The sequence below is a fragment of the Aotus nancymaae genome, unplaced genomic scaffold, assembly GCF_030222135.1.
Source record: "Aotus nancymaae isolate 86718 unplaced genomic scaffold, 86718_ANA_hifiasm-v0.15.2.pri h1tg000007l, whole genome shotgun sequence".
In the NCBI taxonomy this organism is placed as follows: Eukaryota; Metazoa; Chordata; class Mammalia; order Primates; family Aotidae; genus Aotus; species Aotus nancymaae.
In genome coordinates this window covers 48703921-48720615 of record NW_026988418.1, presented here as the reverse complement: position 1 = coordinate 48720615, position 16695 = coordinate 48703921, and the positions used below count along the sequence as shown (strand labels likewise).

The 16695-nt window shown below is 34.6% G+C and overlaps 1 protein-coding gene across 1 annotated transcript in view; it reads left to right on the top strand.

Annotated features, from left to right (window-relative positions):
- The window catches only part of COL24A1 (collagen type XXIV alpha 1 chain), a 390193-nt gene that overhangs the window by 228263 nt on the left and 145235 nt on the right, over positions 1-16695 (top strand). Inside the window, exons 27-31 of the mRNA XM_064372593.1 lie at positions 21-74; positions 1376-1429; positions 11806-11859; positions 12156-12200; positions 12319-12363. Coding sequence (XP_064228663.1) covers positions 21-74; positions 1376-1429; positions 11806-11859; positions 12156-12200; positions 12319-12363 — 252 coding nt within the window. The remainder of the gene's footprint in view (positions 1-20; positions 75-1375; positions 1430-11805; positions 11860-12155; positions 12201-12318; positions 12364-16695) is intronic.

The window sequence follows — 16695 nt, the reverse complement described above, 5'->3', positions numbered from 1 at the left end:
ATATTTTACTTAAATTATAGGGATATCCAGGTCCTCCTGGGGTTCCAGGACCTATCGGTCCATTGGGATTACCTGTAAGTACAGGAAATACTTTATAATTCCTTCTAGAATGTTTGTGTTAATTTAAACTCATCATTTGTCATATTGTATTGTTGGTTTTTATGCAAAGTAAGTCATCTGTAAACTAGTGGAGACTGCTTCTTTCCCAACTATACAAAACACTCTTGAATATGTGATGATATCTTGAACTTCCTCACCTCTACTTGGTATATAACCAATTTCAGTTCTGCAACCTAAACGAAAAATGCTTTAAAGTTTCTTTTGAATAACCACATATAAGGGAACAGGATTAGTAAGATTAGAAGTTAGACCAATTGGATAAATAAGTCATAAGTTTCAGTTCCAACATATTTTCCTTAGAAATTTTTAAATATTATCACACAACCAGATAAAATTCATAAAATATATATTTATTAGACAAAAATTAGACTATTGAAAATATTCCATTTATTTGCAAAAAGATAATGAAATATTTCCCCTAAATTAATTTTGCTTATCAGAATCTGACAGCTGTTGTGAACTTAAAATATGAAAATGATCAGTCATTAAGATCCCCTGAGCAGAACTTTTCTTATCTGTGAGAACTTTTATTATTTGTGAAGCTTCTGTTTTAAAAATAAGCCCGATTTTCTAGTGTATTTGTAAATATGTTGTTAGGTTTTAAAATTAGTAAAACTAGTCTAAGGAAGAGTTACTGATCTCTTCATCTTTATCTTCCTTAGGTTAATTGATACATAAATTTTGTTTTCCAGTTGAGTCTTAAAGAGTATAGCTATAAAAATAATTCATTATAATTGACTTAATAATAAATAGCAACTTAATCTCCATTGCAGGCATTTTTATAGCATAGAAATTTGGAACATTTTGTGGCATTTTTTATGGTAACAAAAGAAACCTATTTTTATGTGATGGAATTATCATAAATGTCTAGGATAATATTAAAGAAATATTACCATGATAGCCCTTGCTTTTTTGATGGGCCAGGAAGATTAGACTGGTCTGACTAGCTGAATGGATATCTCCTTCCTCCATCACACTGTATGTGTTCCTTCTGAAAACAACTCGGTCAGTGGATACTAAAAGCTTCTCCATTCTTTTTTCAGGGTGTAAACACCCAGATATTAAATTTGCGCAGATAGTAGAATATTTCAAATGCAGAATATTGGTAGAGGGCAGTATGATTAAAGAGTATTTTTAAGGAAGACTGATCAATTTTAAGAATGTTTTAGGAGAATGATATATGTTATATGAAAGATTATGTTCTGATAGTATTCTTGTGACTTCTACAACTGATTTTTAAATTTGCAATATGTAGGGTCATGTGGGGGCAAGAGGACCACCTGGGAGTCAAGGTCCTAAAGGACAAAGAGTAAGTAATCTAAGGAAAAAAGTACATTAACCGCCCCCAAAATTACTTCATAAATAGTGGTAAATGTGCAACAAAAATAGCATCATACCTTCTAGAATTTTGCTTAGATCTTATCAGGTTTTTGTATTTTCATTATATTCTATGAATATCATTATATTTTATATTTTCATTATATTGGCTGAATCCTACATTAATTGAAATATGATTCATAATCATTTGTAGTTATAAAATCACACTTTTCCATTTTAACTTTTTACATATATCACTAACTCATACTTATTCCCAACCTCCAATTCCATTCTTTGAGAGAATGGTAAATGTGAAGATCTTTAAATGAATTATTTCTCTACAGAATTACATAGCAAGGAAAAATAGCATCATGACAAAATAAAAGCAGTAAGAAATGGAACAGAGATACACAAGATAAATAAAAACTTATTAATTGTAAATCAGAGTTATAATCATTGTCTAATAATTATGTATACAGAATTAAATAACATCTTCATCTCTTTAAGTTGTATCTTAAACATTAAATCCTTTTCAAAGAAATAAGAGCCACCATTTATTACATGTCTGTCACATGCCAGGCACTTTTTCATATATTATCTCAATACTCAAAACCACCCAAGAGGGAGAGATATATATCTTTGATATTATAGTTGAGGTAACCAGGGCTCTCAAAGTTTAAGTATATGGCCTCTATAGACACACAGAGAAATGACACAACCAGTATTCAAGCTTTAGTGTGTCTGACTCCAAAACCCATGCTATTCAAAACCACATGGAATATAAGGGAGTATTTTTTAAGTTAATTTGGATATGTGGGCTTTGAGGACTCTGTGTTATGCCTTGACCTTACCTTGATTTAAATTTTAGAACTTATGAAGAAAATACTTTAAAATTCTAAAAACATCCTCTACCTAACAATGGTTTTTAAAAAAAAACTGCAGTTTTCCTGTTGGCAAGTGGGAGAAGGGTGTTTGAAGTAACGACTTTAAAGTTATGTCCTGTGTTTTTGGTGAAGCTTGAAGAAAGAGAGCAGATTTGCCTTTATTATTGTTTCTTTTTTGAAAAACGATTTTCCTTCCTGTATTACAGATTTATAGTCTGTAGTCACAACTATAATATATTAGCCAAAATAAGATTTAAAATAAAATAAAAAATGATAGATGATTTGTACTTAAACTGCCGTTTAGTGATTAGTACCCTGCCAGCATTCAGTATTTACTTAGGTCAAATGTGTTTATTCAACTTCGTATTAGTCATAGTGGGAAACCTCAACCAATTTGTGACAGATGAAAAAAAGAAGAAATACTTATTTGTCCCTTTTGTTAATTAAGTAATTTGGGTCTTTAGTCAGAAGCTGTGTATCTAAGCACAGTCTTTTCCTAAACTCCTTGTGCTGTCTCATTAAGTCATATGGAAAGTTCATTTGTTCTCCAGTTTTCTAAGTTCACCATGATCCTATTACTGTTTCCTGATTTGTCACTTTGTCATCAATTCCTACCTCCCCAAGGATCTATTTTTCTCACATACTTCAAATACATTTTACTGATTCTCTCCCCAAATGGCTCCTCCTCACTTTTAAACAGGAAAGCTTTGTTTAGAAATAAGGGCTTTTGTGCCACTGCCCTCTAGCCTGGGCAACAGAGTGAGACTCTGTATTTTGAAAAAAAAAAAAAAATTGAACTAGGACTTTTTTTCTTCTTACAAGCTTTCTTTACTGGAAGACTATATTATGTAAACAGTGAACATTAGGCATACATAAAAGGACTGAAGACCAGAATATTTCAGAATATTTGAGAAAGAAAATAGTATTGGGAAGCTCCCTTGTGGTAGCCACTGATCTATTCCTATTTTTACTCTCTTCTCTTTTCAATCCATTCCCCACTAGGGCTGTAATCCCAGTTCTCTAGACCCATTCTTCCCAATGTTTTTCACTCACAAAAAAATGAGAATATTGGTCCAGCCTACTAAGATAAATGAAAAGGGTACCTAGCTGCGGATTCCTGTGTCTGGCCTTTCCTTGCTACCCCAGAGGTTGAGGAGGGCACTATTTTCAGCACACCTGTAATCTCTTTGTGGCAAATATGTGTATGTTGGAGGGAAGCTCTGCCCTAAGTACATTTGCACTGAGGCCACACAGAGAATTTTCATTATAGAACTAGTACTTATACTCTCTTACTGTTCTGTCTGTGATTTCTGCTGTTAACATGTGGCCACATGATGATCATGAATGGTGGGACTGCTCCCAGGAGTCTGCTTCTATCTGCTTCTCTCCTGCGTATCCATCCACCATACAGCTATCTAACATTTACTGATTCCCGGCAATTTGTCAAATGCTATTAGTTGAGAAACATGGCATAAAATTAACAATAATATTATTTATCCTATATACTCTAAGCTTTGTTTCTCCCTGCATGTTTAGCTGAAGAATAATTAAACAAAATGAAATAATATACCAAAGCTAATTAATATAATACACGAAATCATGTCCCTTATGTAGACAATATAAGCTAGCAGATTTCTAATACAGTACCAGAAACATAATGTTTTAGCCTGTTGGGTCACTAAAAATCAGCACAACATCAGTTGCACGTTGAACTCTTCAGAGTTAGGCAACTGATTCCTTGGTATTACTCCATCACGTGTCTCTGTGTCCAGCTACCCAAATGGGAAGATGACACAGAGCAAAGTTAACATCATCTTTTTCTTGACCATGAATTGACAATGATCTTGAGACACGTTTAAGTTTATACTCTTTCTCTAGAGGGGCAGTATAGAGGCATACAACTTAGCATTTTTATTCAGACTATGCTGCTTAAGACTTAAATGGAAGGGAAAGATTAAAATAACTATATTAGAAATATATAATATTTTAAGGTTTTCTACGGAGGAAGTGAAATTGATCTGCCTATAGAAATTCGGAAATTTGTCCCTTTTGAGGAAATGCTTCCCACACAGGGAGAAGCAGTCCTCAGGTTTTGCATTTAGATTCAAAGCTAGATTCACTACCTGAAGCACTCCAAATGGTAAGGCAGAGCTTCCTCTGTGGTTCCTTCTTCTGAAATAGTTTATAACAAGAATAGAATCAAAAGATTTTTTTCCTTCAAATCACTGATAATGTTAGTTTTTGTTTAATAGAACGTTTTGTTTCAGCTGTGTAAATCAAGAGCCAGAAAAGACTGCTAGGCCTAATTAGTTAGGTACGTGAGTGATTTGAAATTAATAAAGGGGCCAAGCCAAGACACATAATGGTTGGAAGAAAATATGAATATACTCAGTTCAAGTTACAGAGACATTTGTTTATGAACAAGAGCTGTTTTCTTCATTCATAGATGCCTAGCCTATCAAAATTAATTATAGGGCTTATAAAGATGGACTTGGAGTTCTCATAAAAGTCTTCCTAAACAAAAGAGTATGCAGTTTATGTTAATGTCTTAGTTAATCATACTTTTTTAAATGTTAACATTTATGTGAAGTAGTGATTCTGTACATTGATCATTTGTGAATTTCGTTATTGCCTATAAATCAAATAGAATTTATTTTATAAAACATGCTTAGTTTATGTAGCTGAGCTATCAAATTTTTATTTCTGCTATGAGAACTTACTAATACAGCTCAGTGCAGCCAACTTTAATTTTCCTAAGATGGTAAATATTAGATTTTCCCTTTAGCCAGCATAGTTACTCCAAGAGAATAGCCATGAGATATTTTTAAACAGTTATTTTAAAATGTAACAGTTATTTTAAAATGTAACTATGCCAGATTTAGGTGCCCATTGTAATGCTATTTGCCTAACTTTCTTATAGCCTGTCCTAAAGCTTATTTTTCCTTAGAAGTCAAAGCAGACATATATACTAACCCATGGGATAACTTCTATAATCAGTATCAGCATGAAATTTTATTTTATGATTTATGATTTATTATTTTATGATTTATTTTATGATTCTTTTATTTTTATCGATACATATTTGTACATATTTATGGGGTGTGATTATTGTTACATACATAGAATGAATAGTGAATAAGTCAGGGTATTTAGGGTGTTCTATTCGTTACCTTTAGCATTTATCATTTCTATGTATTGGAAATATTTCAAGTCCACTCTTCTGGTTATTTTGAAATATACAATAAATTATTGCTAACTACAGTCACCCTACTCTGTTATTGAACAAAGAAACTTATTTCCATTTCATTGTATGTTTATACCCACTAACATCCCTTTATCTCCCTCTCCCACCCATACACCCTTCCTAGCCTCTGGTATCTATCATCCTACTTTCTAGTTCCATGAGATGAACTTTTTTAACTCCCATATATGAGTGTGTAGGGCAACCAGAGATCACCTCCAGCCGCCATTTTAGCCCTCAGTGGGCTCTTCAGCAGGATCTGGACACCAGATTGACACCAGGCAGATTAACAAGAGACAAGTATACAAATTATATTGGTTTTGTGTGTATATGGGAATCGTCACAAGAGAGTGAAGTCTGAAGTGGCCAAAAGAAGATGCTTTTATACTTCTTAGACAAAGAGTGATAAATTTGAGAAAAAATGACAGGACAAAGAAAATCTGGCTAGAATGGTGAAAGTTTCTAGGGAAATCACTAGGAGATATATTGTGGGGTGCGGGGGAGCATGTAAAACAGGTGGAAGGTAAGAGTTATTAACTATGTTTATTCAGGTCCGTTGCAGACTTCAATTCTAAGTCTCTAGTGATAAGGGCTATTTACTGGTATGGAGAAGGTACCCCTCCCAGAGGAATTTTTATTGCTTGCTGCATGCAGGAAGAGACAGATCAGCTCGCCCTTTTGGAAACAATTTCTCCAGTGTTTTCATGACATATTTTGGGATGGCATGTCCTTCACTCCTTCAAGTGAGAACATGAAGTATCTGTCTTTCTGTGCCTGGGTTATTTCACTTAACATAACGACCTCCAGTTCCATCCATGTTCCTACAAATTAGCAAATGTCCCTTTGATATCTGATTTATTTTCCTTTGGATAAATACCCAATAGTGGGATTGCTGGATTGTATGGTAGTTCTTTTTTTTTTTTTTTTGAGACAGAATCTCACCCTGTTGCCCAGGCTGGAATGCAGTGGCAGGATCTCAGCTCACTGCAACCTGCTCCTCCCAGATTCAAGCAATTCTCCTGTCTCAGCCTCCTGAGTAGCTGGGATTACAGGCATCAGCCACCATGCCTAGCTAATTTTTAGTAGAGATGGGGTTTCACCATGTTGGCCAGGCTGTTCTCAAACTCCTAACCTCAGGTGATCCACCCACCTTGGCCTTCCAAAGTGCTGGGATTACAGGGATGAGCCACCACACCCAGCCTTTATTTTTAGTTTTATGAGAAATCTGCATACCCTTTTTCGATAGTGACTTTACTAATTCACATTCTCACCAACAGTATATAAGAGTTTCCTTTGCTCTGTAGCATGGCCAGCATCTGTTGGTTTTTGTCTTTTTAATAATAGCCATTCTTACAGTGGTAAGATGATATCTCATTGTGGTTTTGATTTTCATTTTCCTGATAATTGGTGATGTTGAGCATCTTTTCATATATCTGTTGGCCATTGGTTTGTCTCTTAAGAAATGTCTGCTCATGTCCTTTGCCCACTTTTTAATAGAATTTTTTTTTAACTACTAAGTTGTTTGAGTTCCTTGTGCATTCTGGATATTAGTCCCTTGTCAGATGAATAGTTTGCAGATATGTTCTCTCATTCAACAGGTTGTCTCTTCACACTGTTGATTGTTTCTTATGCTGTATGGAAGCTTTTCACTTTACCATAGTCCTATTTGTCTATTTTCGGTTTTGTTTCCTGTGCATTTGAGGTTTTATCCCAAAAATCATTGCCTAGACCAATGTCATGGAGCTTTTCAAACCCTATGTTTTCTTCTAGAAGATTTATAGTTTTGAGTTTTCATATTTAAGTCTGATCCATTTTGAGTTGATTTTTACATATGGTGAGAGATAATGGTTTAATTTAATTCTTTTTCATCTGGATATACAGTTTTTCTAACAGTATTTATTGAAGAGATCATCCTTTCCTCATTGTGTGTTCTTGGCACTTTTGTCAAAAATCAGCTGGCTATAAATGTGTAGATTTATTTCTGGGCCCTCTTTTCTGTTCTGTTGATCTGTGTGTCTGTTTTTATACTAGTACCGTGCTGTTTTGGTAACTATAGTTTTGTAGTATATTTTATTTTATTTTATCTTTTAAAGATGGGGTCTCACTCTGTCACCCAGGCTGGAGCACAGTAATGAAATTATAGTTCATTGCTGCCTCAAATTCCTGAGCTCACAGGAATCTACTGCCTCAACCTCCCAAGTAGCTGGTTCTGCAGGCATGTGCCACCATGCTTAACTATATTTTAAATTTTCTGTAGAGACAGGGTCTTGCCATCTTATCCAGGCTGATCTTGAACTCCTGGGTTCGAGTGATCCTCCCTCCTTGGCCTCCCAAAATGTTAGGATTACAGGTATGATCCTCCACATCCAGCCCAGTAGTATACTTTAAATTCAGGTAGTATGGTTTGTCTAGCTTTATTCTTTTTGCTTCAGATTACTTTGGCTATTTGGGCTCTTTCTTGTGTTCCATGTGAATCTTAGGATTATTTTTTCTGTCTCTACAAACTCCTTATCTTCCACCACTCCTTCCTCTCCACTCCAAACAAACCTACATTTCTAATTTGTTTTCTATTGATGCTGTTATCTTCTACCAATTACTCAGTATTAAAATATTTAAAAAAGACATACAGGCCGGGCGCAGTGGCTCACGCCTGTAATCCCAGCACTTTGGGAGGCCGAGGCGGGTGGATCACGAGGTCAAGAGATCGAGACCATCCTGGTCAACATGGTGAAACCCTGTTTCTACTAAAAATACAAAAAATTAGCTGAGCATGGTGGCGCGTGCCTGTAATCCCAGCTACTCAGGAGGCTGAGGCAGGAGAATTGCCTGAACTCAGGAGGCGGAGGTTGCGGTGAGCCGAGATCACGCCATTGCACTCCAGCCTGGGTAACAAGAGCGAAACTCCGTCTCAAAAAAAAAAAAAAAGACATACAAATTCCAGGTTGTAAAGGAGTTTTAAGGGCCCAATTAATTACCAGTGGACACATTTTCAATTTAGACCTTACTTGTTTTTTATAGTATTTTAGAATGTTGGCCACTCATTCCCTTTTACACTCTTTCAGCCTTCTTTTGTTACTCAAAAAAAATTAGCTGTGTTTCTTTTGAAGCAAAAAGAGAAGAATTAGGCATTGAAGGTGCTAGAGAAAAAGAATCAATACAGACTGCTGAAATTTCAAGGTGAGCGTTGAGGATGATTATTAGAGCAAAGTCCTGAGGGACCTTCATGCTTAAAACTTGAATCGTCCTGACCAGGTGTGGTGGCTCACACCTGTAATCCCAGCACTTTGGGAGGCTGACGTGAGTGGATCACGAGGTCAGGAGTTTGATAGCAGCCTGGCCAATATGGTGAAACCCCGTCTCTACTAAAAATACAAAAATTAGCTGGGCGTGGTGGTGCACGCCTGTAATCCCAGTTACTTGGGAGGCTGAGGCAGGAGAGTTGCTTGAACCCGGGAGTTGGAGGTTGCAGTCAGCCAAGATCACACCATTGTGGTCCAGACTGGGCAACAAGAGCTAAACTGTCTCAGAAAAAAAAAAAAATCTTGAATCATCCTTTGAACATTGTTCTTTTTTCAGTTTTAGTTACTCAGTTATTGAAATTCTAAGCATGCCCCCTCATCAGAACTTTGCTCTTGCTGTTTTTTCTGCTATAGTGATCTTCCCCAAACTATTTACTTAGCTTTCAATCTTACCACTTTTAGGTGTCTATCCACATGTCACTTTAGAGAGAGTTTTTGGGCCTCCCTATCTGAAATAGTCCTCCCCACCTTGGATACTTTCTAGTCCTTTATTTTTATTCATTATACTTAACTACATATTTTCATTTTATAACTTAATTTTACATACTTATTTGTTGGTTTATGAATTCAGGGATTTGTCTTTTCTCCCTACCATGTCCTCTGAGCCTAATACAATGCCTGGCTTATAGTAGGCACTCAGTATACATCTGCTGAATGAATAACACGTGTTAAAATTACTGATTGGTCTAGGCACGGTGGCTCATGCCTGTAATCCCAGCACTTTGCGAGGCCGAGGTAGGCAGATCACCTGAGGTCAGGACTTTGAGACTAGCCTTGCCAACATGGCAAAACGCCTTCTCTACCAAAAATACAAAAATTAGCCTGGTCTGGTGCCATGCAACTATAATCCCGGCTACTCGGGAGGATGAGGCAAGAGAATTGCTTGAATCTGAGAGGTGAAAATTGCAGTAAGCCGAGATCACACCATTGCACTTCAGCCTGGGGGACAAGAGTGAGACTTCATCTCAAAAAAAAAAAAAAATTACTGATCTGTTAAATTAAGTCCATGCTCCTCAACTTGATCTTCAAGGTCTTGCACAATAAGATTGTAGTTCAGTTTTCCACTCTTTCATTGGAAAATAGAGCAGAAAGGAAGTTGGGGACAGATTATGGAGTACCTTGAATATAGACTTAGAAATTGTAGGGCCGGAGCTATGGCTTTAACAGGATCAGTGGAGCTACAGATCCTCATGAAGTATGTGTTCTGTCCAAATCATGAATGTGCCTCAGAGGATCAAGGAATGCAGTTACCCTAAGAGTTCCCAAGAAGAGAGTCCTATCAAAAGAGTAAATATCTTTTAATAATGTAAAGCTAAACCAGAGCTTATCTCGGATGGGATACAGGAGAAGATGCTGAAAGCTAAAGGGCTCCTTCAAATCTGCATGTTGTCCCTCAAGATTTGTATCACTGTTCCGTATAGAAATCTTCAGCATCAGTTTTCTGCCAAATGACTTAAATGTAAACTTCAGTCCTTTACCTTATTAATACCAGTCTTTTTTTCCACTTATGTCTTAATATTTCTCTATATGTAATCAATAGCCTAACCTAACTACTTTTTTATTCTGAGTATCTTCTTTCATGCCTCTTTTTTTCTCATACTATCCCTCAATGTAGAGTTTCTTCTGTTTTGACTAAGTCTATGAGAGCTTGACCCTAGCTGCTAAAAATATCTTCAATCCCATTACAAATGTGAAGATTGTCTTCCTCTTTGAATTCTTGTTTTGGTCCTTGGATGTCTTATCTCTCTATATATTATTAGCATTTGTATATTTGTATACTTTACTTTTTCATTCTATAAGCATCATAATAGAGAAACTTTCTCTCAATTAAAAATCACCATAACACTTAATATAATTCCTTTTCCACAGGTATTCAGTTAGAAGCTGTAGAATTGAATCAAGTCCCTTTAAAAGGACTTTAAGACCTTCCAAAGAAAGTTATAATTTAATGGAAGACTATTCTGCCATTTTATTAGAGAATGACCTTTGCAACGGCTTTTTTGCAACTAATTATTGGATGAACACTGAGAAGTTTTAAATTTACATGAATATTTTCAGTAGAATTTTCTTTAATATACTAATATTTTCAGTATATTTTCTCTGCCCCTGCCATCTCCCAGTAACTACTGGCGAGCAGTTGCATAGCAGGCACAATGCAGTCAACACTCATTTTCTTTCATTCTTTTCTTTTTTTCATTCCAGCTAAATGTTCTTTTTCTTCAATTTTTATTTTTAAGTTCAAGGGACACATGTACAGGATGTGCAGGTTTGTTACATGGGTAGACATGTGACATGATAGTTTGCTGCACAGATCATCCCATCACCTAGGTATTAAGCCCAGGATCCATTAGCTATTCTTCTAGATGCTCTCCCTCTGCCCAGGCCCTTGACAGGCCCAGTGTGTGTTGTTCTCACCATGTGTCCATGTGTTCTCATCATTCAGCTCCCATTTATAAGTGAGAAAATGTGGTGTTGGTTTTCTGTTTCTTCATTAGTATCATTTTCTAATAATGTGAAGAGAAGAACATCATTTAAAAATATTAAACTTAAGGAGACTGTTTAGAGAAACAAATCCAGGAACGTTTAAGTTAGAGTTGGTTAAGAATAAATTCTGGCTGGCTGCTGAGTAAATTATAAAGTGAACAAAATGCCCAAATAACACACCTATATTATAAACACCTCGACTACTGAGTTAGCTATTTTTGTGCTCATTTGACTTACTATTTGTCGTTAAATCTTAAAAACATGGGCTGCAGACAGATTGAGCCATATTCCCAGCTGTATTATTTTCTGTAGTCAGGGCATAAAAACAAGCAGAAGGAGTTTATCAACTGAAGAAGGGCATAGCGTTTTCATCTGTAAGGACGCATAACAGTTAAAAAAAAAAAAAAAAAAAAAAAAAGAACATTTCAAATTAACAACAGGATATTTTCTTCACCTCTAGGGACCAAGAGGACCAGATGGTCTCTTGGGAGAGCAAGGTATACAGGGTGCCAAGGTAATCATTGATTTTTCTCATTTCATATGCTGTTAAATTTTATTGAGCCCATATGTCCTACTGGTCTAAAAAAATGATATATTTCCTTATAAAGGTATGGGTCTAAATTTTCTCTTTGCCTAAGTATGAAACACATAAAGTTTTTAGTACACACAGAGAGATGTTTTCTTTTCAGTATTAAACTATACACTACTATCTTTTTTGTATGTTAGTATATGCATCTTTTTTGTATGTGAGCATATGTAAGACCATAATTCACATTCTTACTAACTCACCTGGCTTCAATACTTTGTTAGGGTGAAAAAGGAGTTCAAGGAAAAAGAGGGCCTCATGGTCTTACTGTAAGTAATCAGATGTTTCACATTAAAGATGAACATTTTAAGTCTTTTTTCGTTTTTCTTACTATGATTAATATTTCGGAGGGGACTACTTGACTCAAGCATTTTCTTTTTTGTGTAGGGTAAGACTGGAAACCCTGGAGAAAGAGGAGTTCAAGGGAAACCAGTAAGTAATTAAAAAAAAATCAGGCTATGAACAACTTTTATCTACTATTTTTGGGGGAGAGGGACTGCTCAAACAATGTTCGGGGGATTTTTTGACAAATAAAAATTATATATATTTGTAGTATACAATGTGATATTTTTATATATGTATAAGTTATGAACTGATTACCTCTATCTGCTTTATTCTCTGATACTACTATTATATAGTACTCAGTATATTGGACTAAAAGAATATAAGTTCTTGTTCTCCTTTAACCATTGGGTCATTGTTTTATTTGAGCAAGCTGCTTACCTATTCTGGGCCTGCTTTGGACCTATCCATACTGGTGGTTATGACTGTTACTTTTACTTTAATTATGATAAATTAGTTTTACTGTAAAACCCATTTCAAAACAAAATGGTGTGACATATAAATAATGAGGCATTAATAAAGCTAACATAATAAGTAACTTTTTTCAGGCCTCTTGCCTACTTTTCTTTTAACTCAACTTGAATTGTTTTTAGGCCTTTGGAGTGTAGAGCTGTGTGTGTCATCATACCTTCCCATGGCACTGCTTAAGAGTTGTTAATATTTTATAACACTAGTTATTTTCCTACCATTAAAAATCTTACCAGGATTATACATTTTTTCCCAACAAGTTCTGTGGTTATCATCACTAAGTAAGAGGAAAAAAATGTTAAATAAAGATTTACACATACATGCATACTTACACAGACACATTTTAAGCTTAAGTATATGGGTATTTTTACTTTCATTCAGAATTTTGATTTTTAATGATGACATTTTGATTTATTATATATACATATATGTATAATATAAAGTTATAAAAATAGATAATAATATAAATAGATTGCAGCTCAGGAGACAGAAAAGGATAGAATAAAAATGTTTCTGCTGCTATAGTATTAATAATTGTCTATGTAGTAAATGTCACTGCATTGCTTGTTCCTTTTTGAAATCCGCTGCCCCCTGCCTGCAGTTTCCAACAATAGCATTGTATTTAACAGTGGTCCAACCTAAAATACCAGAGACCTAAGACAGAGAGTAAACGACTATGTCTGGGAAAGAACTTGTGTGTGGCATTGTATTATTGATTAACGTTATCCTCAAAGAAAATTACTTGAGTTTTAATATTCATCATCTGAGTTTCTATTATACCAATGTAAATAATGTTTGTATAGTTCATGACTACTTTACTATACTTTATACGGTGCTGATAGATTGCATTGAGTGCAAAGTTTGGAGTTCAGTTTCATTCCTCTCATTTAAAAAAAAATGAGGCCTAGAGAAATAAAATTACTTATTCATTTTGTACGTTGTTGACCTTCCCTAGAATTTTACCTTCATTTTCAGCCCATCAAAGTATGCTTGTATAAATGTAATATTTCATGTTTGATTTTCTCGAGTAAATCAAAGATACTAGAATCATTTTGTAACCTCACCCTATGGCAAACATGTCTCATAGACTGGAAGAATTAAGTTACCTTAGTGCATGACATGGTTGGACAATAAATATGAGTTTATAATACTTATTGAGGTTTACTTAGCTCTGTACCTACATTGTTTCCTTCTCCTTGATTGAATTGAGATCTTGGGGAAGCTGGGAACACTAAATTGAAAAAAGTCAAACAGACCCCAAAGATTTATTTGATCTTTCAGCACAGTCTTAGTGTCTCTACGTACTATAGTCATTTATGTACTATCGACACCAGGCAGTGCTGTATAATAGAAAGACAAACTTGAAGTCAGATTGACCTTTGGACTTGTGTATGCTCTGTAACCTTGTTTAAATTGGTTAGGGCTGGGCATGGTGGCTCATGCCTGTAATCCCAGCACTTTGGGAGGTAGAGGCAGAAGGCTCTTTTGAGCCCAGGAGTTCGAGGCCAGCCAGGGCAATGTAGTGAGACCCCCTCATCTCTAAAAATATATGTATTTTTCATTTGTAAAATGAATTTTTAAAAATGGTTGGGGTAAGAGTTCTATGACCCCCTCCATCTCTAAATTATCATAATTTTAAGCCAGGAATTAAATGAAAACTGGCAACACACAGTGCTCTGGTAATCCAGATAACTAGTATTTGTCTGTGGGCCAGCGCTGCCTCCTCTATAGTACTTGCCTCCCATATCTCTGACTCAAAAGAAAACCAGGAAGAAAGAGCACAATCCATTGTGTTATTAAGGTGTTAAGGCCTGGATCACTATTTTAGGTTCTCTAAATAATATAAAAGCTATCATACATAACTCATATATTACTGAGATTTTTATCTAGATATTTTATCAGTTTATGAGATAGAGGTGTAAAAATTCTCCAACTGTAATTTTTGTATTTCTCTATTTCTTCCTTTTATTCTTTCCAATTTTGCTTTACGTATTTTTAAATTCTATTGTAAGTGTATTCGCATTTATAATTATTATGTCCTCCTGATCAACTGATCCTCTTTTTGTTAAAAAATATTCTTCTCTATTTATCTTCTGGTAATACTTTTTACTCCTAATAATACTATTTGTTATGAAATATCTGATATTAATACTAATATAAAGTTTCTCCAACCTTCTTATGCTTGCTACTTACATGGCATATCTTTTTCCTTAATTTCCTTTCAACCTATCTGTGTCTTGATATTTAAAGTGAATATCTTATAGTTGGACCTTGCATTTTATTCATTCTGGCAATTTCTGCCTTTTAATTTGAGCATTTGTTCAATTTCAATGTAATGTAATTATTGAGATGGTTAGATTTGGGTCTTCGGTTTTATGATCTGTTTTACTTTGTGTCCTTTCTGTTGTTATTGTTCAGTGTCTTCTGTTGGCATTGAATAAATTTGATAATTCTATTTTAATCTGTTTATTGGCTTTTTAGCTGTATTTCTTCTCATTATTATTTTCCACTGTTATTCTAAGTCAAGGTTCAGCAAACTTTTTCTATGAAGTGCCACAAAATAAGTATTTTATGTAAATACTTAACACAGTATAAGAAACTTGCCAACAATATAGGTCCATTTACTAATACCTTTTTATGCTATAATTGTTGTGTGTATTACATCTACATATATTTTAAACTACACATTGCAAAATTATAATTTTTGCTTTAATATATTTTCATAATATATATGAAATACATACTTTAGAGATGTTTAGTGGGGAAATAATGTTTGCCATTTACCCACATATTTGCCATTTCTGATGCTGTTCATTCCTTTCTGAAGATTTGTGTTTCCAAATGGTGTCACTTCCCTGCAACCTATAGAAAATCCTTTATGTTTATTGTGGTAAAGTCTACGAGTACATATTTCTCTTAGTTTTTGTTTATGAAATATCTTTATTTCTCCTTTACTTTTGAAGTATAGTTTCACTGGATATAGGATTCTAGGTTGACAGAGTCTTGTGGGGTTTTTTTTGTTTTTATTCAGCACTATAAAGATAACTTGCCATTTTCTTTTGGCCTCCAGTATTTCTGATAAGCAGTCCACAATATGTGTGTGTGTGTGTGTATATATATATATATGATATTTTATATATATAATGATATTATATATAAATAATATATATATAAAATATCATTATTCCCTTGCATATAATGTCTCATATCATATTGGAGTCAATCATATTGGAAGCCATATATTGGTTTTGCCACTTACTAGCAGTCTTGACTTTGTACAAATTACTTCTCTGAGCTTCAGTTTCCCTATCTTTGATATGGGAAATCTTTCATAGTTATAATAAATGTATAACAAATGATATTTATTATGTTCCTAGCACAGGCTCTCAATAAATAACAACCAAAATAGTCATTATTATCCTCATTATCATAATTACTAAGTTGAGGTCATGGAGTAGGGAGTTCTAAAAGCCTTAAAGATAATTTTTATTTTATTCCAGCTTGTGCTTTTCCTCTTTATCCCCAATAAAAATAGATTCTGTTTAAATTATTTTGTAGCTTTGCAAAAGGGCTTTTGTGCACTATCAACAGCATTAAAAGTACGTGGTAGACTTGATATTATTTGTAAACATACTACAAAGAACATTGGGCAGACGTTATTTAAAGTTCTGAAGTTTTCTGTATATATCAGTTGGTCTACTAGGCACAGAGAGATTTCTTATAATGATCCTATCTCTTAATTAAGGAGTCTGGAGTGAATAGGCAGCATATCATTTACATGACTGAAACAGGGCCTGAATCAGATGGGAGTCCATAATTAGACTTATTTCCCTTTCTCTAGCCAGAGAAACCAAACATAGCATTAATGATTATAACTTAGAAGATAGTGTGTTGCTAACAACTTTGAATATCTTCTAATTTAATGTCATATTTTTTGAAGCTTTTAGTTTTTAA